Source organism: Panthera tigris, chromosome B2, assembly GCF_018350195.1.
Source record: "Panthera tigris isolate Pti1 chromosome B2, P.tigris_Pti1_mat1.1, whole genome shotgun sequence".
NCBI lineage: Eukaryota > Metazoa > Chordata > Mammalia > Carnivora > Felidae > Panthera > Panthera tigris.
The window spans coordinates 4,096,815-4,120,282 of record NC_056664.1 but is presented as its reverse complement, the minus strand read 5'-3'; the positions used below and the strand labels follow the sequence as shown (position 1 = coordinate 4,120,282).

The window sequence follows — 23,468 nt, the reverse complement described above, 5'->3', positions numbered from 1 at the left end:
AGCCTGGAAACTGTTTCGGATTCTGTGTATCCCTCTCTCTCTGCCTCTCGCCTCCTCATACTCTCTCTCTGTCTCTCAAAAATTAATAGAAATAAAACATTTAAAAAATTTTTAATAGTTAAATAAATAAAAATAAGCAAACAACTTATTAGAGTAAAACTAGAGTTTATGCATTTAAAGTCATAAAGAATAACGGAATACTAACAAGAGGGGAGAAAAAAGAGATAAAATACCAAAAGGGAGGAAGGAAAAATATCATTTGCAAATGATACGATTATTTACCTAGAAACCAGAGAATCAACTTACAAACCATCCTAGCAAGGTATCTCGGCCACAGTTACGTTTCTCAGTTTAAAAAAATAAATCTATTCAAACAATATCTCCCCTATATCCCAGCCCAAACTTGTAAGAAAATATAAGAAGTAAAAATCCCCTTCAGGAAATATAAATTAAATTTGATAAGAAATGCATAGGAAATACATAAAGCAAACTGTAGCACTGGGCTGAAGAAAAAGTGAACCTTCCTTTGGCATTGGTGGGTGGGAGGGGGTAGGGGGGTAGGGGGGTGGGGGGGCGGGGGGGGGGTGGGGAGTAGTCTTACTACCTTCTCTTAAGGGAGATCATGCTATTACAGCCATCTTAATTTCTCCCAAATAGATTTAGTGCAATCTCATGCAATTAGATTGCAATTCGGTGCAACTTAAGTACTGCGGTTAAGTCTTTATTAAAATGGCCCAATGATTATAAACTTTCCTGGAATTAAAAGCAGCCGAGGCTACATATTATCATCCTCAAAAATAAAAATGATAACAGTTGTTTGATCAGCCTGATAGTTACATCTATTAAAAATTTAGACCAACCACTATATTAATAACAGGTCCTTGTAACAATAGATATTAAACTATGTATTAAGCCCAGAAACACATATAAACATATCGAAGTTTATTTTACCAAAAGTTGGTATTTTAAATCAGAAGAAACAAATGTGAAGTATTCCCCCCCAAAAAATCTTGGTAGAACTCAAATCACTTGGAAAACAAGTCTGAATCCCGACTTAAGCTGCGCGATAAACATCTGCACATGAAGTAAAGACAATAAAGAAACAATGAACTTTTAGGAAGGAAACGTCTACGCTGTATGCGGTCGGTGTCTCTCTTTCTCTCCTTTCCCCTCCGTGTGAGCTCGATGATGGCAAGGTCAAAGACTGCCCTAACTGGTTGAGGCAGCCCATTTGTAAAGCCTGCAAGGACCTCAGAGTAACGCACAGTCGTGACGAATCACAGTATTGCATTCTTGAAACTAATATAACCTGTATGTTAACTGCACTGGAATTAAAATTAAAAAATAACAAAAATGAATAAAAACTAAAACTAACACAAAAAGCTCTCAGGAGATTGAAGTCTGCTGATGGTCGGTCTTGGTATCCTGGTGAGAGTGTCAGAGGGGGACAGGCCGGTGCAGTGACCGCCCACAGGGGCACCGGCTAGGGGAACCTTTTCTGTCACCCATGTGGCTTCACTCTGACATTCTTCATTCTGCAGGGCCATACGGGTCCACTTGTCTTTACACACCCAAACACATTCACCTAAAGCCACCCGGTCAATAAAACCCCTTTGTATCAACGAAACAGAACATACAACAAGTTTACAGATTTTAGGACCACATAATTATGGCATCTAATTTACAAAGCCTCTAAGCCAAGTTTTCTACTGTTGCACAAACCACTGACTGGCCTTACTGGTTAGGCTCACTGGAAGTCCTGATGGCATTATATACAGTTCTGTGTGGTCTTTACTGATTTCCCGCCCCACCTCACCCTCAAACAAAGGCAACTACAACCAACGTACAAAAAGACAAAAAACTAGGGAACTACCTCATGCCAGAACCATCAAGGGCTGTTTACTAAATTAGTGACCAGGAGGACCCAAAGAATAGGTGACATTGGAGTCAACTCACAGCTCCCTGCCAGACACCTGGGCTCCGCTCCTTCCTCGGAAAGGGCAGGAGAGGAAACCGCCTCCGGCCAGGGCGGCCGGATCCTTCCAGCAGCAGGAAGTGGGCGGAGCAAGTGCCCCCGGGAACCAGAGGCGATCTTGCAATTCCGGGGGCCAGGCCCTCGGTGCGCAAAGGCTCCGCGCCCGAGGGGAGACGCGTGACCGTGACTGCCCTCTGACATCTTCCCCCAGCTGCTTCGCTCGAGATGGAAAATTGACATGGACCAACTTTGCAACAATGTGTCAGTGTGACCGAGCCGAGCAAATACTGCGGATTCTGCAGACCAGCTGAGCGCTGCCTCGTGGCCCAGGGCCCCGAGGATGCAGGGTGTTGAAGAAGCCTTGCTTCCTCCTCCCAGAGCCGCAAAACTGAGAGCAGGGCCAAAGAGGACGCTTCTGGGACTCCGCCACCGGTGCTGGGGTCCCCGCGCTGGCTGTCACCTGGCCTTGGGTCTGCAAGGTGGATTTAAAGCTCCCAGCCCTCCGGCACCCGCCCAACGGAAGCTGCAGAGGCCGAAGAGGTAAACAAGTTCCACCTCTGCTGTGTTTGGGGAGTAACACCCTCAGGCAGGCGCCATCCGTCCGGGCAGGAGAAAAGTTACTAGAAAAGTCCGAGGGGTGAGCTATTTTGAAGGGGAAAAGAAGGCAGCAAAAGAGAGTATTACCTGCTAGTGAAAAATGGACACTTTTTCCAAGAAGGTTTAATCAGAACGTGTAAGCACAATCAGCATTTGAAATATTCCCTGTACCTTCGGAATTATTAGCGGGGGCAAGGAAGCAAGAGGAGGAGGAGGACAGAGATAAGGGGGACATGGTTTTAGGGGAGTATAAAATACAGTATAAAATACAAACATGAAGTGTATGTGTCATGATAACAAAGGCTGTTGGGTTAAACTCACCCCTGCAAAGGAGACAGTGCTCAGCGTGGGGAAAGTATTTGTAAGAAACACAGATTAAGTGAAATGGCTCAGAAAGGTAGAAATTAAACGCGACGGCACTGCATTCCAGAGAATCTGAAGCAAGCACACACACAAGAAATGTGAGAGGGCAGTCATTTTAGACAATTTTAGAAAATCAAAATTAACCTTTCCAGGGGGGACACACTTACCGAATCTTTATTGATATTGTAATATAACATCAGGATGTTCAATAAAAACTGCTTGGAGGGGAGCCTGGGTGGCTTAGTCGGTTAAGCGTCTGACTCTTGACCTCAGCTCAGGTCATGATGTGACGATTTGTGAGTTCGAGCCCGGTGTTGGGCTCTGCACTGACAGCCCGGAGCCTGGTTGGGATCCTCTCTCTCTCTCTCTTCCTGTCCCTTTCTCTATCTCTCTCAAAATAAGTAAACATTAAAAAAAAATTTTTAAGCTGCTTGGACATAAATGGAAATTAAAAGAGATAATAATGGAAAACTTCAATATACCTTGTAGATTTTAATAGGTCAACTATGTAGAAACAAATACGATTTTTGGGTCTGAATATGATTACTGCCATAGCTATGCCCAGCTCTTTCCTATCTTGGAAATAGAGGATAAACCTTTGCTAATACCTATGGAGTATTTCCCAGCTTTCTTATGTGCTTATTCATAAGGACAACCTCAGTAGTTTCTCTATTAAAATATTTGTATGAGCTCCCATGTTTTTAGCTTCTGGTTGTGTTTCATTCACTTACACAAAATTAACTAACGAAGACATGTTTAATTCCAGATCCAGAGTTTTGCCATTTCTAATCAGCAACCTTGCATATACATGCATCTTGATGAATTTTTGTGATGCACCGTTATGGGAACTCTTACTACCGGCAATACTGAGTCAATTGAATTTTTTTTAATGTTTATTTTTTTTTTATTTTTTTTTCAACGTTTTTTATTTATTTTTGGGACAGAGAGAGACAGAGCATGAACGGGGGAGGGGCAGAGAGCGAGAGAGACACAAAATCGGAAACAGGCTCCAGGCTCCGAGCCATCAGCCCAGAGCCTGACACGGGGCTCGAACCCACGGACCGCGAGATCGTGACCTGGCTGAAGTCGGACGCTTAACCGACTGCGCCACCCAGGCGCCCCAATGTTTGTTTATTTTTGAGAGAGAGAGAGACAGAGCATGAGCAGGGGAGGGGCAGAGAGGGAGGGAGTCACAGAATCCGAAGCGGGCTCCAGGCTCCGAGCTGTCAGCACAGAGCCCGACTTGGAGCTCGAACCCATAGACCGCGAGACCATGACTGGAGGTGAAGTCGGATGCTTAAGCCACTGTGCCACCCAGGCGCCCCTATTGAATTTTTGATTGGTACCTACTAAATTTCCCTCCAACCATCATTTGGACCATTTCTTTCAATAAATTCGCTAACCAGTTATTATTATCGCTTAACGGGAAGAAATTTATTTCTGTATTAATTGATCAGGAAAGTTCCCGGGTGTGTTTACTGTTTCTGTAGCTTCCCAGTCAACCCACTTTGATTTTCAAGGTAAGCAATCATGTCATTTACACATAACGTGAATTTCACCCTTTCCCAGGGTTGATTCCTTTATTTCGCTCTCACCTCCTTCCCCTTAAGTGAAAACCTCACTGCTTATTGCACAGACGAAATGCCAACCCACGTACTGACCCGCCACGTGGCTGCCCGTAAATCCCACCTTCTCTGGGCTACTTCGGATTAACTCTAGGTTACGTCCAAGGCCCACGCCTGCAGTGTGCTTGGGTTTCATCCTCTCTGGGTGACTCAAATACTCTCATTCTGCGTGTGCGCCTCTCTCCCACGGTGAAACCGCATGACTGAATAATGCCATCAGCTTAGGTATTCCTACTGCACCTAAGTCTAAGACAGACAAACAATCCACGTTCCCCCACAGGGACTGTGTCATTTATCTGCTCTCTTGTACAGTGCTGTTTGTTCTTGCTGTCTCCATTTCCTCCGCTCACATTCCCTCCTTCCTCACCCCCACTCCCCCTTCTCTCCCTCCGTCCCCCTCCCTGTCCCCTCCCTCCCTTCCTTCCTTCCTTCCTTCCTTCCTTCCTTCCTTCCTTCCTCCCTCCCTCCCTCCCTCCCTTCCTTCCTTCCTTCCTTCCAAAACACAGGTAGAGAAAACTGCCTGAAACAAACATGTAATTCCGTGAATGCTCTTTTAATCACCACTGTGGACATAAAAGGAGAATATTGCCAGAACCTCATAAGTTTTCCATGTGGTCTGTCCTAATCACATCTTCCTCCCCTTAAAAGTAGTAACTATCCTGACATTTAGAACAATGTCTTCTCTGCGTGTCTTTACGGACTGGCCACTCTCCACCCTGATAGTGTTGCCAGTTTTTAAAAATGTAATGCTTTTAAAGTCACTTTTGACCTAGACGCTCCCCCTCCTGTCCCCTTTCTTTTTCTTTGTAATTTGTCTGTTAAAAAATCTATTAAGGCCTTTGACTGTAAAGTTCCCACAGTTTAGATTTGCTGACGATGTCCTTAGGATTTTGATCAACGCATTCTGCACTCTCTAGTCTCTGTCTTTCTTGCAAAACAGCAGCTGCTATCTACAGGCTTGACTGTACTCAGCTGATGTTCTTAGCAAGACCCTGGTGACGTGTGTTCTTGGGTCAGGATGTACACGGTGTGTCTGTATCTCTCTTTGTGATGTTAACCGCTGTCGGGGCAAAAACAAAACAAAAAAACAGATCCCTTTATTCACTAGAGTTTGTTCAGTAAAGATATCCTTCATATACCAATTCTTATTTATGCATTAGGGGAAATAGTTCTATAAAGACACACGTCTACTCTTTACTTACCTCTGACGGAGTTTAGAGAAGAAAGGCACAGTATCAGATTCTCTTTTGAACTTGAATGTGCCCTTAGTCTCCATCATTCGTTCTAGTCAGGGTCACCTTTAAGGTACCTCTTGCCAAACCCAGTAGTAAATTCCAGACCTTATGTAATTTGACCTCTGGGTAACATTTCCCTCCCGGGGTGATACGACATTCTCCAGCTGCGCTCCCTGCTGGACCCAGGGCCCTGCCCAGTCCCCCCTTGGAAGCCTCCCCTTCTCTTCCTCACCCTTAAGGTTAGACAGTCCCAGCCCCACTGGTTCCCCAGAATCTCAGAGCGACACCTCTTCTGGGCTGCGTGCTGTCCCCACCTGGACATGGCCCCCTTCTTCCCCCAAACCCAAACTTGTACCCCGCCCAGCACCCCAGTCTGCTCAGGGGGTACCCTCAACCCTGCCCTCTCCTGCACCCCCACTTTCAAAATCGGACCTCAAGCCGATCACTTCTTACCTTCAGAGGCGTGTTTGTTCTGGTCTGTCTTTATCCCAGTCCTGAATTTCTGCTTTCCCAAATATGAGACAGAAAAGTAGGCTTGTCACATTAACGCCTGCCGTCAGGAAGAAGATTTTAAACCAGCCAGATTCCGGATTCTGAGGATTTTAGTGCAAAGTAATTATAAATTAGTGGGCTTGAGGTGCTTTTTAACACTTCCAATATCATGTTAAAATCAGTACAGGTTCAGCACAAATCACTTTACAGACATGGAAAAACACACTCATAAGGAGCAAAAAAAATTTGTCAGTTCACTCTACAAAGATAATGACCATTTATCTTTCTCCTTTTTTGATTTTTGTCTATGTGCATATAATTTTTCATATATCAAAATGGCATTATGATGTACATAGTGCCCAAGCCAAGAATGCATATGTTTTTATTTAGAAATATGAACGTGTTTTAAAAAAAAGAAATATGAACGTTTGCATATCAAGAAATATTCGACCTTTACTGACTTCTTAGTAATCCAGAGTTTAGATTTATAAAATGTGTAAAACATCCCTTATTTCCTTATATTTAAGTGGTTTTTCACTTTTTGCTGCTATAAATTGGAGCACTTTTGAACAAAATTTATCAAATACCTTTTCCTTATTCCTAACTCATTTTCTCTTTGAGCCTCTAATACGATCAGTTTCATTAATAGATCTTATAATATTCAGCCACTTTAACTTTCATAGAAAATGGCTTACTTAATCATGGTGTCATAGGCATATATTTTAATACGCTGGTGGACTCTATGCACAAGTAATTTATTTCATTTTTGCATCTATATTCAAAGATGGCATTGAATTTTAATTATGTTTGAGATCTGTTTTACCATTTTGCCTTTTAACTTTTGTATCAGCTTAAAATTAAATTTTATGTAGTTGAATGTATAATGCATCGTGATTGGGTTTAAATATCTGGTGTCATGCTTTCGAAGGATGTCCAACCAGAAATTTATATAATTACTAAGTCCTATTTTACATTAGTATCTTTATTGTCCTTTCCTTCCTTTACATCTTTCACCATCTAGAATAAATTTTGGGGTCAGGTGTGAGAACAGAGTATAATTGTATTTTTCTACAAGGGGGTTTCCACTATGTATTTGTTTTTTTTTTTTTTTAAATAAATCCATGCCCTCGGTTTGAAATGAAACTTCATCATCCAGAATGTATTTTTTTCGCAACTTGACCAAATCATCATCGGTTTTATTTAAAATATAATTTAGAAAAAAATATATATATATGTATATATAATTTAGGAGTAGACCTTGAGAAACTAAAAAAAACGTTTCCAGACTAGACATTAAATATATTTAATTACACTGATCTCTCTAATTTAAACATGCCACGCTTGGCAGGTCATTGGCAAAGTCAAGAAAAGGAGCGAGACCTGCCCAGAAATTCAATGACAAATAATACGGTTTGCAGTGATTTGAAGTTAATACAATTCATTGTGATTTGGAATTGAAGTCCAGCATGGAAACTTGACTGTGCCTCTTTCTTCGTGTATTTTCACTGATACTGCTTCTAGGTGTGCAGTTTTCTTCATAGGGGACTTTGCACAAATTTCATTTTTCCCCCATAGGTATTTTGTGTATGGGTTGATAAACTGCTCTTTAGATTTTTCCACAATATGCGAAAATATGCGAACTGACTTTGATTCTCCCCAGGGGACACTCTGTTCTCTGTACATCATGTTATTTTGTTCTTCTGCATTTACATTGTATATACCTGTAACTTACTTTTCTTGAGCAACTGGGTTTGCTAGCATTTCGCTGCAGGATAAGATAGCAAACACGCGTTTGTTTTTCCTGATTTCAAAGGGTGCGCGGGTAATGAGACTAAGAGCTGTTATGGGTTGAGTATATGAGCACCTGAATGAGACTAAGAGTTGTTATGGGTTGAGTATACGAGCGTCTGACATTTGCATGCATGATCGGATTCAGTAAACCCGTAAATCCCATGACGTTTCTATGTCATTTTGGCCATTTATAGCTGGAGACACCAAGAATTAGAGGGAAAATGTTTCTGGGTCACGTAGCTTAGAAGTAGCTGAATAAGATAGTTTTGCTGGAGAAATACACACTCTAAACAGCTAAGCAGCTGACCCTCAATTGTTTCCACTATTATTGCCTAAAAGAAAACTTTTTTCCTGATAATAGAGCAATGCCATCTTTCTTTGGTTAATGTTTGCTTCATTCTTTTTCTATGCTGTCCTTACAACTTTCAATATTTCTATCTCTTTATTCTAGGCAGGTATCTTATATATAAATGGCCTAAGAATGGATTGAGTTTTTAATCCAGTCTTAAAACCTTTGTCCTTTGGGGCGCCTGGGTGGCGCAGTCGGTTAAGCGTCCGACTTCAGCCAGGTCACGATCTCACGGTCCGTGAGTTCGAGCCCCGCGTCAGGCTCTGGGCTGATGGCTCGGAACCTGGAGCCTGTTTCCGATTCTGTGTCTCCTTCTCTCTCTGCCCCTCCCCCGTTCATGCTCTGTCTCTCTCTGTCCCAAAAATAAATAAAAAACGTTGAAAAAAAAAAATTAAAAAAAAAAAAAAAAAAACCTTTGTCCTTTAACCACAGAAGTTAGTGCGTCTATATTTATTGTGACCACTGGCATTTATTTGCTACAATTCTGTGTTTTCAATCTTTCCTATATATTAACCATATTCTTACTCATCTCCCCCCCCACACACATATCATTTCTTCTTTCAAATCGAGGGGGTTTTGCCTTTTTTTTTTCCGCATCGCATTTTTCTCCTCTACCCTGGTTTGAGAGTTTCACATTCTGCCTATTTTTAATGGTTACCCATATACCAAAAAAAAATTGTAATATTAATCCCTATATTTTAAAAAATCAGAAGGATTTGCATTTATTGCTACAATTTCTGTGTTTTCAATCTTTCCTATATATTAACCATATTCTTACTCATCTCCCCCCCCACACACATATCATTTCTTCTTTCAAATCGAGGGGGTTTTGCCTTTTTTTTTTCCGCATCGCATTTTTCTCCTCTACCCTGGTTTGAGAGTTTCACATTCTGCCTATTTTTAATGGTTGCCCATATACCAAAAAAAAATTGTAATATTAATCCCTATATTTTAAAAAATCAGAAGGACCAGGAGGAAGGGAAACAGGGAGTTGTTCAGTGAGGAAAAAGTTTCAGTCATGCAAGATAACAAAGTTCTAAAGATCTATTGTACGACAATGTACACATAGTTAACAATACTCTTAATACTGTAACGTACACTTAAAAATTAAGAGGACAAATTTATGTGTCTTTTACTACAATAAATTTTTTTTAAAAAAAGTCAGAGAAGAATCCTATAGCCTCTGAATAAAAACTGATTCATTAAAAAAAATTAGCTCTTTAGTTTCTCATCAGTGTCTCCCAGATTATTTTTTCTTATACTCTAGCTCTGTCTTGTTTTTCCTTATAACTGTACATGTTGTGTTATTAACAGTATTTTATAAAGTCAGTATTTTTAAAAATTATGTTTATGTTACTTTCCTTTTGAAAGAGAGAGAGGGAGAAAATGAGTGGGGGAGGGGCAGAGAGAGAGAGGGAGACACAGAATCCGAAGCAGACTCCAGGCTCTGAGCTGTCAGCACGGAGCCTGATGCAGGGCTCGAACCCACAACGGTGAGATCATGACCTGAGCTGAAGTCGGACAGTTAACCGATTGAGCCACCTAGGTGCCCTTATAAAGTCAGTATTTTAGAAAAATTTCTCCATTACCGTCTTGCATATTTTGGGGTGTATTCTAATTCCAAAACAATTCCTTTTGTTAGTAGTGTGAATGATGCCATATATATATAAAATGCCCACTAGGTAACATTTCCGGTATTTATAAACGCTGCTGTTTAAGTATGTTGATTTCGTTTTGAGCAAACTTCCTGAACCCCATTCTTACTTTCTTCCATTTTCTATTTTTTATTGCTCGTGTTGGTTTTCTGAAGCCTTATTTTATTCTTTCTGATTCTTAAATCTGTATTTTTCTTTCCTTTTAAAACAGTGTCTAGAAATTCCAGTCCAGTGTTAAAAAGTTGATAAGGAATGTAGGTATGAGCATCCTTTTCTCATTTCTCACCTTCAGGAGTATGCATCTTATTTTTTATTCAACTTTTTAATTTCCTTATTGTTTCTTTTATAAACTGTCAGCTGCCATCATCTACAAAGCTTTGTGAGGTTACGTTACTGATGAAACATCATCACTTAACATCATCTAATGCAAATAATTGCTTTTACCACCTTTTCCAAATGCAAATACCTGCTTTGAAACACGTTCAGTTCTTCTTTTTTTTTTTTTTTTTTTTTGGAATGAAATGTCTAGCTTTATATTTTTTTTGGAAATTTTTTTTTTAATTTAAATTCCAGCAGTTAACATACAGTGCTATATTCCTTTCAGGAGTACGATATAGTGATTCAACACATCCATACGTTACCTGGTGAGAAGTCACCCCCACCCTGTGACCATCCGTGAGTTCTCCATAGTTGAGAATCTGTTTGTTGGCTTGCCTCTTTCCCTCTCTTTTTTCCCCTTGGCTCATTTGTTTTATTTCTTAAATTCCACATGTGAGTGAAGTCATATGGGATTTGTCTTTCTTTGACTGATTTCACATCGCGTAATACTCTCTACCTCTATCCACATCAGAAATGCATCTTAAATTTCTTCATCCGGTAAAAATAATCTATAGTATTTTGGCGTAAAGAATTTCCACATTGGGGCGCCTGGGTGGCTCAGTCGGTTGAGCGTCCGACTTCGGCTTAGGTCAGGATCTCGCAGTTTGCGAGTTCGAGCCCCACGTCGGGCTCTGTGCTGACAGCTCAAAACCTGAAGCCTGCTTCGGATTCTGTGTCTCCCTTTCTCTCTGTCCCTTTCCTGATCATGCTCTGTCTCTCTCTGTCTCTCAAAAATGAATACACGTTAAAAAAAAATAGTTGAAAAAAATTTCCACATTAAAGAAGTTCCTTTCTTTCCTTATTTTGCTAATCAGATGCAAAAAAAAAAAAAAAAAAAAACCTCATACGAATTTTGGAATTTTATGTGCCAATTGAGATAATCCTAGAAGTTTTTTTTTTCTACGTTGATCTAATGCGATGAATTACACCGCTAAATACACTTACATTAAACTATCTTTGCTTTACTGAAATAAAATCCACTTGGTCATGAGGTATTGTTTTTTAATATACTCTTAGCTTTGGTTGACTAATAATTTCTTTAGGACTTTTGCATCTCTGTTCATGAGTTAAATAGGCCTAAATATTTCTTCCGTGGCTATCATCTGGTTCTGGAATCAAAATTATACAAGCCTTATAAGTGCTTTCAGAATTCTTTTTCTTAATTTCCGGCATCAGTAGTTGAGAATAGGAATAAACTATCCAATCTTAGGTAGCACACAGCTGGTAAGCCACCTCGGCCTGAGTTCAGGTTCAAGATGTTTGAATGCTACTTCAGGTTTTCCATTTTGATTGGTCCATCCGTGGTCTTTATCTTTCGTGAGCCAATTTGGGTAAATTATATATTTTTAGAAATGATTTTGTTCATCCAGGTTTCCCCACTTTTCAGCCTGGGGTTGTTCTGAATATTCTTGGCTTTTAATCTACATTGTCCCTGAAAACATTTCCCTTTTCTCATTGGGAAATGAGTATTTTATTTGAATCTTGTCTCTTGTATCCTGCTCCAGAAAGTTTATCTGATTAATCTTTTCACGTTACCAATTTTAAGTTTTATATATCTTCTCTACGGTTTTATTAACTGTAGAATTTACTTATTTTCCCCCTTATTAGTTTAGTCCTTATCTTTTGGGTTTGCTCTGTTGTTTTTCTCGCCCCCCCCCCCCCCCAAGTTCTGGAGTCGAATGCTCAGTTTATTTATTTTTGGTTGTTTTTTGTTTTTTTTTTTTTAATTTTTTTTTTCAACGTTTTTTATTTATTTTTGGGACAGAGAGAGACAGAGCATGAACGGGGGAGGGGCAGAGAGAGAGGGAGACACAGAATCGGAAACAGGCTCCAGGCTCCGAGCCATCAGCCCAGAGCCTGACGCGGGGCTCGAACTCACGGACCGTGAGATCGTGACCTGGCTGAAGTCGGAGGCTTAACCGACTGCGCCACCCAGGCGCCCCTATTTTTGGTTGTTTTTCTGGTGTTTTCTTTTATAAATTAGGTGAAGTTGTAAATTACCCTTTATGTCCCATATACTTCCAAATGTACCAATTTCACTGTCATTCAGTTTAAGTATTACTTGATTCTTTTTTTGATGTTCTCTTAAACCCAATAATTATTTACTGTTATGTTGTTCAGTTTTATAAACGTACGTGATCTTCTTAGAAATCCTGTCGGTATTGATTTTGGGTGTTATCGCACTTTGGTTTTCTGTAGAATACTGGTCCTCTGGAATCTAATTTACCATCTTTTCTCAGTGGAAGAACTGAGTCAAATCACTGAGCTTGCCAATATAGGCGATTGACGATCTAAGACATTTCTTATTTTCGAAATATATGTGGCTTTTTCTACGTGGCTTTTCTCTTTCATTTCTGTCATAAATGAACTGTGATTGGAGGACACATTTTGTGTAATCACAGTCCTGTTTACAATTGCTAGGATTTACATAATGGCACAGTATGTGGTCAGATTTTGTTAACGTTCCGGGACACCTTGAAAGGAATGAGGATTCTGTGGTTGTTGAGTGGGGCATTACTCTGTACGTATCAGTTAGGCCAAGTGTGTCAATTGTGTTGCTCAACCAGAAAAATTATTGTGGCTGCAATAATTAACCTCCTGCTCTGCCCTTCTGGTCACCACAGATCTGATTGACTCACCTTAGCCCACACAGAACACATTAATCAAGGCCGAGCACTCGTTCGATCACTTCAGGACCCGATCAGAGGGCGTCCAAGTGCACAGCGAGAGGTAGCCCTCGGGATGCCCGCCTCACCTCCATAAACCAGCTGCTGCTGTCTGTCTCCCAATCTGGCTTCCAGAAAGGAAGGATTTATGACGGCTGTTGGATGGCCGTGCTACCACAGGATACGGCACGATGGAGCTTCCGGCCTTTTAAGTTGCCTTTACTAACAGAATTGGCCCAAATTACTCTCTCATTACTGGAATCAGAAGCCTCACCAATTCTCTTGTTATTGTTAGCTGCATTTAATCCGAAATTTTTTGTTTCATTTTTTATATTTTTGGTTACCAAAGGTTAGATTTGGTTCTTTGTCGGATGCTATGCTTCTTATTTATATTTTCGATCCTCTCTTTTGCTTCTTTAAATACATACATAGGGGCGCCTGGGTCAAGCGTCCGACTTCAGCTCAGGTCATGATCTCGCGGTTTGTGAGTTCGAGCCTCGAGTCGGGCTCTGTGCTGACAGCTCAGAGCCTGGAGCCTGCTTCGGGTTCTGTGCCTGCCTCTCTCTCTGCCCCTCCCCTGCTCGTGCTCTCTCTCTCTCTCTTTCGAAAATAAACATTTAAAAACATTTTTTAAATATATACATAGATTTCAAATACCTTTAAAGATATATTCCAAGTTTTTTTTATTCTCTCACATGACCCCTTGTTTCTTCACGTGTCTGGTGATTTTTGGTTGATTGTGAAATCACATTCCCTAAACTTCCCTGCACGAGAAAATCCTGGAGTATGAGTTTAGGGTGAGTTTCTCCGGAGAAATTTCACTAGTTTCTACCAGGCATCTGTGGCCTCCTCGAAATTTCAATTCTTGGCTTATGGCACTTGAAACCAGTCGAGTTTGAATCTGGGCCCCCAGACCTTGTGAAAATTGGTGTATTGATTCAGGTATTCAGAAGGTCTTTATTCTGTTTTTCCTCTCCCTCCGAGCAGGGGCTGAGACAGACCAGTTCCCCCACTGGACGGAGACAGCTTTGGCTGTCTCTGGAGCCACGTTTCCTCTGAGCCTTCGGAAACCAGCGGAGAAGTCAGCTCACCTGACAAGCTTTTGGAGGTGCACTCAGCACGTCTGAGCGAGGTAAACCCAAAAACAGACCGAGTGGGCTCTGTGCTGGGGCGGGGGGCAGCCTGGGCTCCTGGAGCTCTGCCTTTCCACGGAGGCCACTCTGTCATCAGGGAGTTTCCACGCATATAGTGATTTCTCCTGCCTTCCCGATACCTTACGTACGTGGAGCGTGATGGTGGAGGGCTCCCCTCTTTGGGAAATCTGGCCATGGCAGATGCAGACCATCTCTCCTTGGCCCGGGTCATCAGGACCACGTAGAGGAATTGCCTGGATCCTGCTACACCACAGCTCATGGGCTTTCCCCCAAAGACACCAAGTTTGTATATGACCTTCACGGGGCTAGCGGTGTGAAGGGGCAGTCCTTTGTGATTACAGTTTTATGCCGGCATGTCTGTCCCAACTTTTTTTTTTTTTTTTTTTGAGTGATTTTGGGATGTTATCTCTTGTTCCTGGTTTGTCCATCACAGCTGAAGAGGAAGGTCACCCAGGGCGGCCCGTGGCTTCAGCGGGCGTTTATGTCCCTAGGATCAAGCTCTTCCTTCGTGTTCGATCTCTGAAAATTTCTCTTGCGTCTTTTTCAAGATCAGGTCGGCACGTAGAATGATTGTTTAAGCTTGATAGGGCATTTTAGTGTTCTTAAGAGAAGGGTTTCAGGTAACCCTGCCCACAACACTTGTAGAAACACAAGTCAGCCTTTCTAGAAGTGTTTCTTCTGGTCTTTCATTCTAATTTGCTCCTGATTTTCAATTCCTTTTCTAGCAAAACTGTATCTTGTTACTTATATCACCATTCACCCAGCCAAATTCCTGTTTTGATCAGGCCACACACCCATTATTAAAAATCACAGAGGTCCTGGACACGTGGCTGGCTCAGTCGGTTAAGAGTCAGACTTTGGCTCAGCTCATGATCTCAAGGTCTTGTGGGTTTGAGCCCCGCATCCAGCTCTGCATTGAGAGCTCAGAGCCTGGAGCCGGCTTTGGATTCTGGGTCTCCCTCTCTCTCTGCCCCTCCCCACTTGTGTGTGCTCTCTCTCTCTCAAATATTTTTTTTTTTTTAAATCACAGAGGTCCAATTCTGTCCCCCTGACCAACGACGAAAATGTTCCCAGCACAACTAATTGACATCCAGTGAGAAAGAAATTGTATTATCTGTAGGTTTGGAGGGATGCCTGATCTCACCAGGTTTGATGTGACAGAATATCTCATTACTCACCTCTGGCAGATGTCACCTCTACAATTGTTTGTATATACATTACCTTCTTTCTGTACAATTAATATGAGAAAGGTAACCGCCCATGTCTGAATGCTCCTTACCTCATTCAGGATCATTCCACACAGAATGGAAGAAATTAGTCCTCCTATCATTCCAATTACATTTGTAACTCCCTTAAGAAATCCGTAATAACTGTGCAAAAAAGAACGACAAAACACAGACGTAAAGTCGTATAAACACTACAGGAAAAGCCAGCCTAATGAAATGAGGTTTAAGAGAGCTAACTGTTTATTTCTTGAATTTTTCATTCCTCCTCCTCAAATTCCATTAAAATGTCAAAAAAGTATGCCGATATAATTAACTTTCCGGTTACAGCACAAAGTCAGAAAAGTTGGCTTTTTAAGAGATTGAGAAAATGAGACCATAGTAGAGTGACAGCCAGCAGGATTAGGAAATCTGTAAATACAGTTGAGAAATTCGGAAAGTGATGTTTATTGGTAATAGAAACCGGTTTAGGGTTAATACAGAATGGAAGGACTCTATTCACCTGGCCTGTTGCCACAGTCCCAGATCCTGGCCCCAGCGACTGCTCCAGTCCTCAGACAAGGAGGGCAGAAGCTAGTTTCCAAACAATAGTGCTTGGCCAGTCCTGGGTACCCAGACCCAGCTCTGCAGCAAGTGAACTACAAAATCAGGGAAGCCACAGAGAATGATCAATACACTAGGGCTCAAATCCATCAAGCCACAGAGCACAAGGAAGTGCCTTTCAGAGAGCGGAATCAGTGTCTTACCGAGAAATGAGTTCTCTCCAGGATGGGGAGTCTTTGCCTTTCCTGCCTAACAGCTTTCACCATTAGAGGTTCTGTGTGTTCTTCCTTTTTCTGAGAGTGAGGGTTTTCTGTTTGTTTTGTTCTGTCCATTTGATTTTGTGTCCCTGGGTCTATTTTATTCCTCCTCTGCCTTCACATGTGGGAGGCTGTGTGTAGTTGGTCTGTTAGTTTCTGTGTCTTAAGAGAGGCATCACCTAGGGACCCAGAGTCCCTGCAAGCAGCTATAGGCAGTCACTGGGTGCAAATTTGATTTGCTTTTTCGGGGGAGCTAGAGGGTGTGTCCTAATGTGTAAAGAAGAACATTTATGATCGTGAGCAGCCACAGGTGCAGATCGGGGCAGAGACCTCCAACTGTCCCCGGAAGGTAGAGTTCCCTTTTTCATTTTAGCGGTAGGACCCCTAAGGTCTTTGTGGGAATTGGGCCACTGAGAACTTTTGTGGGCCTTTGTCACATTTGCCTTCATGAGCCCCTCTCCCCATAACGATATTAAAAATTATATTTTATGACTGTGTGTGTGTGTGTGTGTTGAAGAACTTTTCAGTGTCATCTAATTGTCAGATTTACTGACATGAAGTTGTCCATAATATTATTTCCTTTTTATATGCTGTGACTTACCATAATGCACACTGATGTTACTCATTTGACCGTTTTTCTCTTTATTTTTCTTAATCAGCTTCGTTATTTTATTAATTTTATTAATTCCCAAAGAACCAACCTGTGACATTGTCGATTTTATGTTATGACTTTTTCCCCCTAATCTTCATAATTTGGGGGGAGGGTTAAATTTGCTCCTTTTTTCCTGGCTACTTGAGATCAAAACATGATTATTGATTTGAAGACTTAACTGTCTTTCGATGTATATGTTTAAAGCTATACATGTCTCTCTGGGCATGATTTTAAAACCATCCCACATACTTTGAAATGTCCTATTTCATTATAATTGAGTGAAAGTATTTTCTAATTCCAACTGTGATTTCTTCTTTAAGACATTAATTTGAAAGCAATAGGTTATTTGTCATTTACTTTTGATGGCAACCTTAATTCACTGTGATCTAAGAATATACAGTAAAACCTTGGTATGTGAGCATAATTCATTCCGGAAACATCCTTGTAATCGAAAGCACGTGTATATCAGAGTGAATTTCAAGAACCGTTGGCTCAGTTGTGATCAGGTGACATTTGGCCTCATGTACAACTCGTATTGCAAGACGTCGCTCGTTTATCAAGTTAAAATTTATTAGAAAAGTTTGCTTGTCCTGCAGAACACTCACAGGACAAGTTACTCTCAGTCCAAGGTGTTACTCTTCTGAATGATTTCAATCGTTTTAAATTAATTGCAGCTTGCTTTATGATCCGGCATATTGTCAGTTTCAGTAACTGTTTTGTAGGCAACTGAAAATAATTGGGATCCTCTCCTCGTTGAGCACAGTGTCGTGTTCCATATTCGTCAATTAGGTCAAGCCCGTCACATTTTGTTCTTGTCATTCTAGTCGTCCATGTCCTTACTAACTTCGTGTCTCCCTCATATTTTGTACAAGCTGTTCAAAGAGGTTATGAAAATTTCTCCCTCCGTGGTACGTTTGTCTAGCTCTTTGAGTCCTCTCCGTTCGTACTGAATATAAATTAAGGCTGTATTCTTGGATTCAGAGGTATAATTCTGATATTTTTCTCTTCACCATTGTGAACACTTTATTTCTAGTAGTGTTCCACTTTTTCCGATACTAGCATAGTTGTTTCAATCTTCTTTTGGTTAATATTTGCGTGGGATACCTCTCTATAGCCTTTAATTGCATCTGTGCTATGTCCTCATGTTTATTGCATGTTTTATTTGTAGCAGGCTACAGTGTCCTTTATCATTGAGCTGGACAGTCTTGATACTCACTTGGAATATTTCATCCATATTGGTCTAATACAATAACTGATATACTTATGACTGTCTTTATCTGTTCACTATTTTCTTTTTGACCTCTGCTTTCACATTCCACTTTTTCTTTCTTCTAGATTCATCGGTTTTATTTTTTCCGTCTATGACAGTATTTCACTGTTGTTTTCAAGCACTGAAGATATTATAGCATGTCCTTTTCACTTTAGTATGAATTATACTTTTACTCTTTTCTCTACAACACCAGAAGCTTAGAACGTTTTTAAGATTTTAATATTTTAACATTTCTGTGCATCTCCCTCTTTGCATTGTTGCATCCTGTATTTTAATTCCTTAATGCAGTTTGGTTTGATGTGCGTTTCAACTCACAAGGTATTCTCTACTGTTTTGCAAATCAGTGGTCTCTATAATTACACACATATTTACCCCCTTATCGCTCCTGAGTCGTCCTAGCACAATCAGGTTTCAATAGGGATAATTTCTCTTTACCTGAAAATTTTCTTTCAGTATCTCTTTTAGTGAACGTCCACTGGTGACAATTTCTCTGTCTGAAAACATTTTTATTTTGCTTTGACTTTCGAAGAGTGTTTTCACTAGGTATAAAATTCTAGGCTGACATTTATTTCTTTTAGCACTTTATAGAGCTCATCTCATTACCTCTGGATTTCATGGTTTCTGTTGAAACCAGAGGTCAGGCTTAATATTGTGCTACTTGAAAGTAACATGCCTTTTCTCTCTAGTTCCTTTTAAGATTTTTTTTCTTTGTCTTTGGTTTTTGGCATTCTTAATGTGTATATTATAATTTACATGTCACATGGTTGAAATTCACAGAGCTTTGTGCATGTGTGGTTTACCATCTTTCATTACTTTAATATTATTTGGGGCTGTTTTCTCATAAAATATGGCTTATGTCCCATTTTATTTCTCCTTTCCTTCTGAGACTCAAGTACAGATTTGTTAGCCTTTTTACTTCATTCCACATTTCCGTTTATTCACTTTTTTTTTTTCCTGTATATTTCAGTTTGGATATTTCCTATGATACACCTTCCTATATACCAATCCTGTCTTCTCTTTGTGGCTAATTTGTCATTAAACCTATCTATTGGGGCGCCTGGGTAGCTCAGTCTGTTGGGCGGCCAACTACAGTTCAGGTCATGATCTCGCAGTCTGTGAGTTCAAGCCCCACATCGGGCTCTGTCCTGAGAGCTCAGAGCCTGGAGCCTGCTTCCGATTCTGTGTCTCCCTCTCTCTGCCCCTTCCCTGCTTGCTCTCTGCCTCTCTCTGCCTCCTAGAAATAATAAAAAAAACCAATAAAAAATTAAAAAAAAACCCTATTAAGATTTTAATTGCAGACATTTTATTCTTCAGCTCTCAAACTTCCATTTGATTGTTTGTATAGATTCCATTGCTGGTCAAATTCTTTATATTTTCATCTCTTTTCTTCAGCTTTCCCCCCTGGTTTCTTGGTATATTCATCACAGCTATTGCAAAGTTCTTCTCACCTGATAACTTTAATATCTCTATCAGTGGTAGGACTATTTCTGATGCATTTATGGTTACTGATCACATGGCCCTATCCCTTGTCATGCCTAGTAATTTGTTATTAAATGCTGGACATTGTGAATAAGAGCTGTAGGGACTCCAAGAATATGTCATACTTTTCAAGAAAAGATTCACTGTTCTCTGTACTAGATTTGGAGAGGAGGGAATAGATCACTAATCTAATTAGGGAATGAACTAAGATGAGGCTGGGTTCCACTGTTGGCAAGAGTCAGTTTACCTCTAGAACCCCCCTAGGTATTGCACTCCGTGTTGTTACATGGAGAGTTCAGTATATTTGGCCGGGGCCCTCCAGGCTTTGGTAGATCTTGTCTCCTTTGTACAGATAGTATAGGAAATTCTGCCACTTGCCCGGTCGAACTTCAGAATTCAACAAATATCTCAAGGAGAGAAAGTGACTTTATGCTCAAATTCTCTTAATTTCCAATGTTGTCGCTCCAGCCCGTGCACCTGGAAGCTTGGCTAATCTCTCTATTCAGAGAAGCAGCCTCCTCCCAGGTCCAAACCTGGATTATTAGCCATTTTACAATTGGCACATGACCCCAAGAAAAAAGTGGCAGGAACTGTCCGCTCACCTCAGAGGTGCTGTCCTCTTGTGTTTTTGGTCTTATTGGCCTCTGCTGCAGCCTGATGTCTTTTAATGACTGTTTTTGGTATGTCTTTTAAAGACTTTTTTTTTCAAGTAATCTCTACACCCTATATGGGGCTTGAACCTACAACCCCAAGATCAAGACAGGCGTCCCTACTTTTGGTACTTTATTTGGCCTTTTCAAAGGTTTCCCACCTGGAATGTCAGTCATCCACAGCTGCTCAATCCTGTGTGGAAGTTGAACAGTTTTCTCAAATTTTGCTTTGCAGCTGTACAATGTTGGGTGCATAGAAACTTAGAAACTTATATCTTCTAGTGAATTGAAATAATCATTAAAAATTCTTATTTCTAGTGATGCATCTTGACTTAAAGTCTACTTTGGCTGATCTGTTTTCCTTGATTTTGCTTTTAACCTATTATATTTGGTTTTTGTTTTTATTTTAATCCAGATTAAGTTAATTTGGAACATATAGTCCTTTTATATTTTATGGTTTTTTTGATACATTTGACTTAAAATGATCATCATTCTTTATCCCACCAATTTTATGTTTCTTTTTAAACTTTACTCTTTACTTCTTTTTCATTGTTTTTTAAAAATATTTTCTTTACATCATTATTTTCTTCAGTAGTTACCCTAGAGATTAAAATACATATTCTTGACTTATTTTAGTCTAATATAAATGAATAGTCTTGCAAATTCCCATTAATTAAAACATCTTAGAACACGTATTCACATATTCATTTGTGCCTTTTTATCTTTTGTGCTGTTCATTGTGGTGCATTTTAATTTACATATTTTTATACCCGAATGGTATTGTCTTTTGTGAATTCAATAATTATTAGATTTATTTTATTTTTTCCTCTCTCTCTCTCTTTCTTCATTCCATATTTCTATGCTTCATCTGTGATTATTTTTCTTCTGTCCAAAGAATTCCCATTTAATAAGTTTTCATTGGGTGTCTGTTGCTGGTGAATTCTCATAATTTGCCTGAAAATATTTTTATATTGCCTTAATTCTTGAAGGAATTGTTGCTGAAGATAGATTTCTAGTTAACCGTGATTTTAGTTTATTTAATTATTTTTTTTACCTATTTGAGATTCGTTTCTAGCTTTCATCGTTCCTGTTCAGTCTTATTATTTCTTCTTTGAAAGCAACGTGGCTTTTGCACTTGGCTGTTTTTAAGAGATCTCTGTTTCTCCCTCCCCACCTTTCTGGTTTTGGTAATCTTACTCTGACAAGTGTAGGAGCGGTTTTCTTTATATTTGTCCTGTTATCTCTTCGGTAACTAGGCCATCTTTGACGACTGCGTTCTCCTCCCAGATTCAGAAGTCTTTAGCATGTTGTTACCGGGGAAAGGATGTGACCTATTTGTACTAAGAGAGGTGATTTCATTCCATAGTTGAAGAAATAAACAGAATCTTCGGTGTCAAGATCCTGAATGCCTTGACAATTCCTCTGAAAACCATGACCTATCCATACGATGGAGCGGACGGTTCTTTTGATCTGAGAGTGGCAAGGGGAGAACGTGTGATGCTCTAATCCTCGTGCCATTCAGTCCTCAAACAGTAGCTTTTTGAGATGAGGAATGAAAACAAGCTGGAGGTTGCTGTAACGCAGGATAATCTTCTGGACAACCGTCTGCTCTAAATTTGCTCATTCCCCAGCTGCAACAGTCTGGGGTAAAAAGCATTTTGGAAATTTAAATAGCCACTGAGGTAGACTTTCAATTTTATCCGTTTTATATTTTGGCGTACTATGATTTAGTAGAGCCCAAATAATATTCCAATACTGAACTACAGTTGAGACCCACACGCAGGGGGTGCACAATCCATCCAGTCAAAAATAATTAAAAGTGGGGGCTCCTGGGTGGCTCGGTCAGTTAAGCGTTGGACTTCGGCCCAGGTCATGATCTCACAGTTCGTGAGTTCGAGCCCCCGGTCGGGCTCTGTGCTGACAGCTCAAAGCTTGGAGCCTGCTTTGCATTCTGTGGCTCCCTCTCTCTCTGTCCTTCCCCTGCTTACTCTCTCTCTCTCTCTCTCTCTCTGTCTTTCAAAACTAAACAAACATTTAAAAAAATTATTTGAAAAATAATAATTAAAAGTAATTCAAATCTTTTTTGGAGCCTTCTTTTAAGAATGTCAAGGCAATGACAGTTTCTTCTTAACGCATCACAGAACATCTTTCTAATTCTCTGGGCTTTTCTACTCTTGGTACCCACCATAAGCAATAGCGGCCACTACATTCTTAGGTTCTCTGTCTCACTCAATCCTAGTTTCCAAACAGTACTCTCACAAAACCACATGTGTGTGTTTCTGCTTCCTTCCAGAACTTTCTTCCCCACCACCTTTGTTCTACTCCAACCTATATAATCCCTGTACTACTCTTCAGTTCTAACAAAGACCAAATTTCCCCGAGAGGACAATTCGGAACTGTATCTGCTTAGAGAACTCTCTCTAATAGGCAAGAGAAGTGTATGATTAGGAACATTCTGCTTTAAGTAAGTTTGGTCTCCATCCCATTAGTAAAAGGCGATTAAGCCCTACCCATTGATATGGTTGAGCTATAATGCACGTATGCCCTAAAGACCGAGGACGACCTAGCTTAAGAGACTGAGAATTGTTTCTAGTTTGTGTATTAGGATATTTATTCTCCCCGACTCTACAAAATTAGCTGACCGACCTGGAGTTTGGGTCCATCGGGACAGTGCAACTCAGGCCAAGTGCTGTGTTACCCCAGCCCCTGCTGGTTGAGACATTTCAGGTCCTACTGAGCAGATGCTAGCAACTGGCACTGTTGAGGGAGTGACTACAGCTGGTCCACTTTGGAAGCAGACGTAGGTAGGTATGCACCCTCCGTCCTTATCGCTGTGTGACTTAACATAAATTCCTTACCCTGCTCTTTTGTTTCCTCGCCCACACTCATGTGGACAACATGATCTCATTCACACTGCGGCCTGATGGGCACGTGAAAAATACTCAAGAAATGCTACTATTTGTAATTTCCTTTCTCCTTCTTTTCGTTTTTTTTTATTTTTTATGTTTATTTGTTTTTGAGAGAGAGAGAGCACAAGTGGGAGAGGGGCAGAGAGAGGGAGACACAGAATCCGAAGCAGGCTCCAGGCTCTGAGCTGTCAGCACAGACCCCGAT

General features: G+C 40.5%; 1 protein-coding gene and 1 long non-coding RNA gene across 2 annotated transcripts in view; one reads left to right on the top strand and one right to left on the bottom strand.

Moving 5' to 3' along the window:
* Positions 1-2,094: 2,094 nt before the first annotated feature.
* Positions 2,095-23,468, top strand: part of LOC122238531 — a 70,172-nt gene continuing 48,798 nt past the window's right edge. The window contains exons 1-2 of the long non-coding RNA XR_006217456.1: positions 2,095-2,515; positions 14,114-14,258. This is a non-coding gene — a long non-coding RNA (uncharacterized LOC122238531). The remainder of the gene's footprint in view (positions 2,516-14,113; positions 14,259-23,468) is intronic.
* The window catches only part of SLC17A1 (solute carrier family 17 member 1), a 33,736-nt gene continuing 15,362 nt past the window's right edge, over positions 5,095-23,468 (bottom strand). Inside the window, exons 10-12 of the mRNA XM_007074431.3 lie at positions 15,560-15,650; positions 6,249-6,388; positions 5,095-5,620 (exon numbers count right to left, since the gene is read on the bottom strand). Coding sequence (XP_007074493.1) covers positions 6,251-6,388; positions 15,560-15,650 — 229 coding nt within the window. The 3' untranslated portion in view covers positions 5,095-5,620; positions 6,249-6,250. The remainder of the gene's footprint in view (positions 5,621-6,248; positions 6,389-15,559; positions 15,651-23,468) is intronic.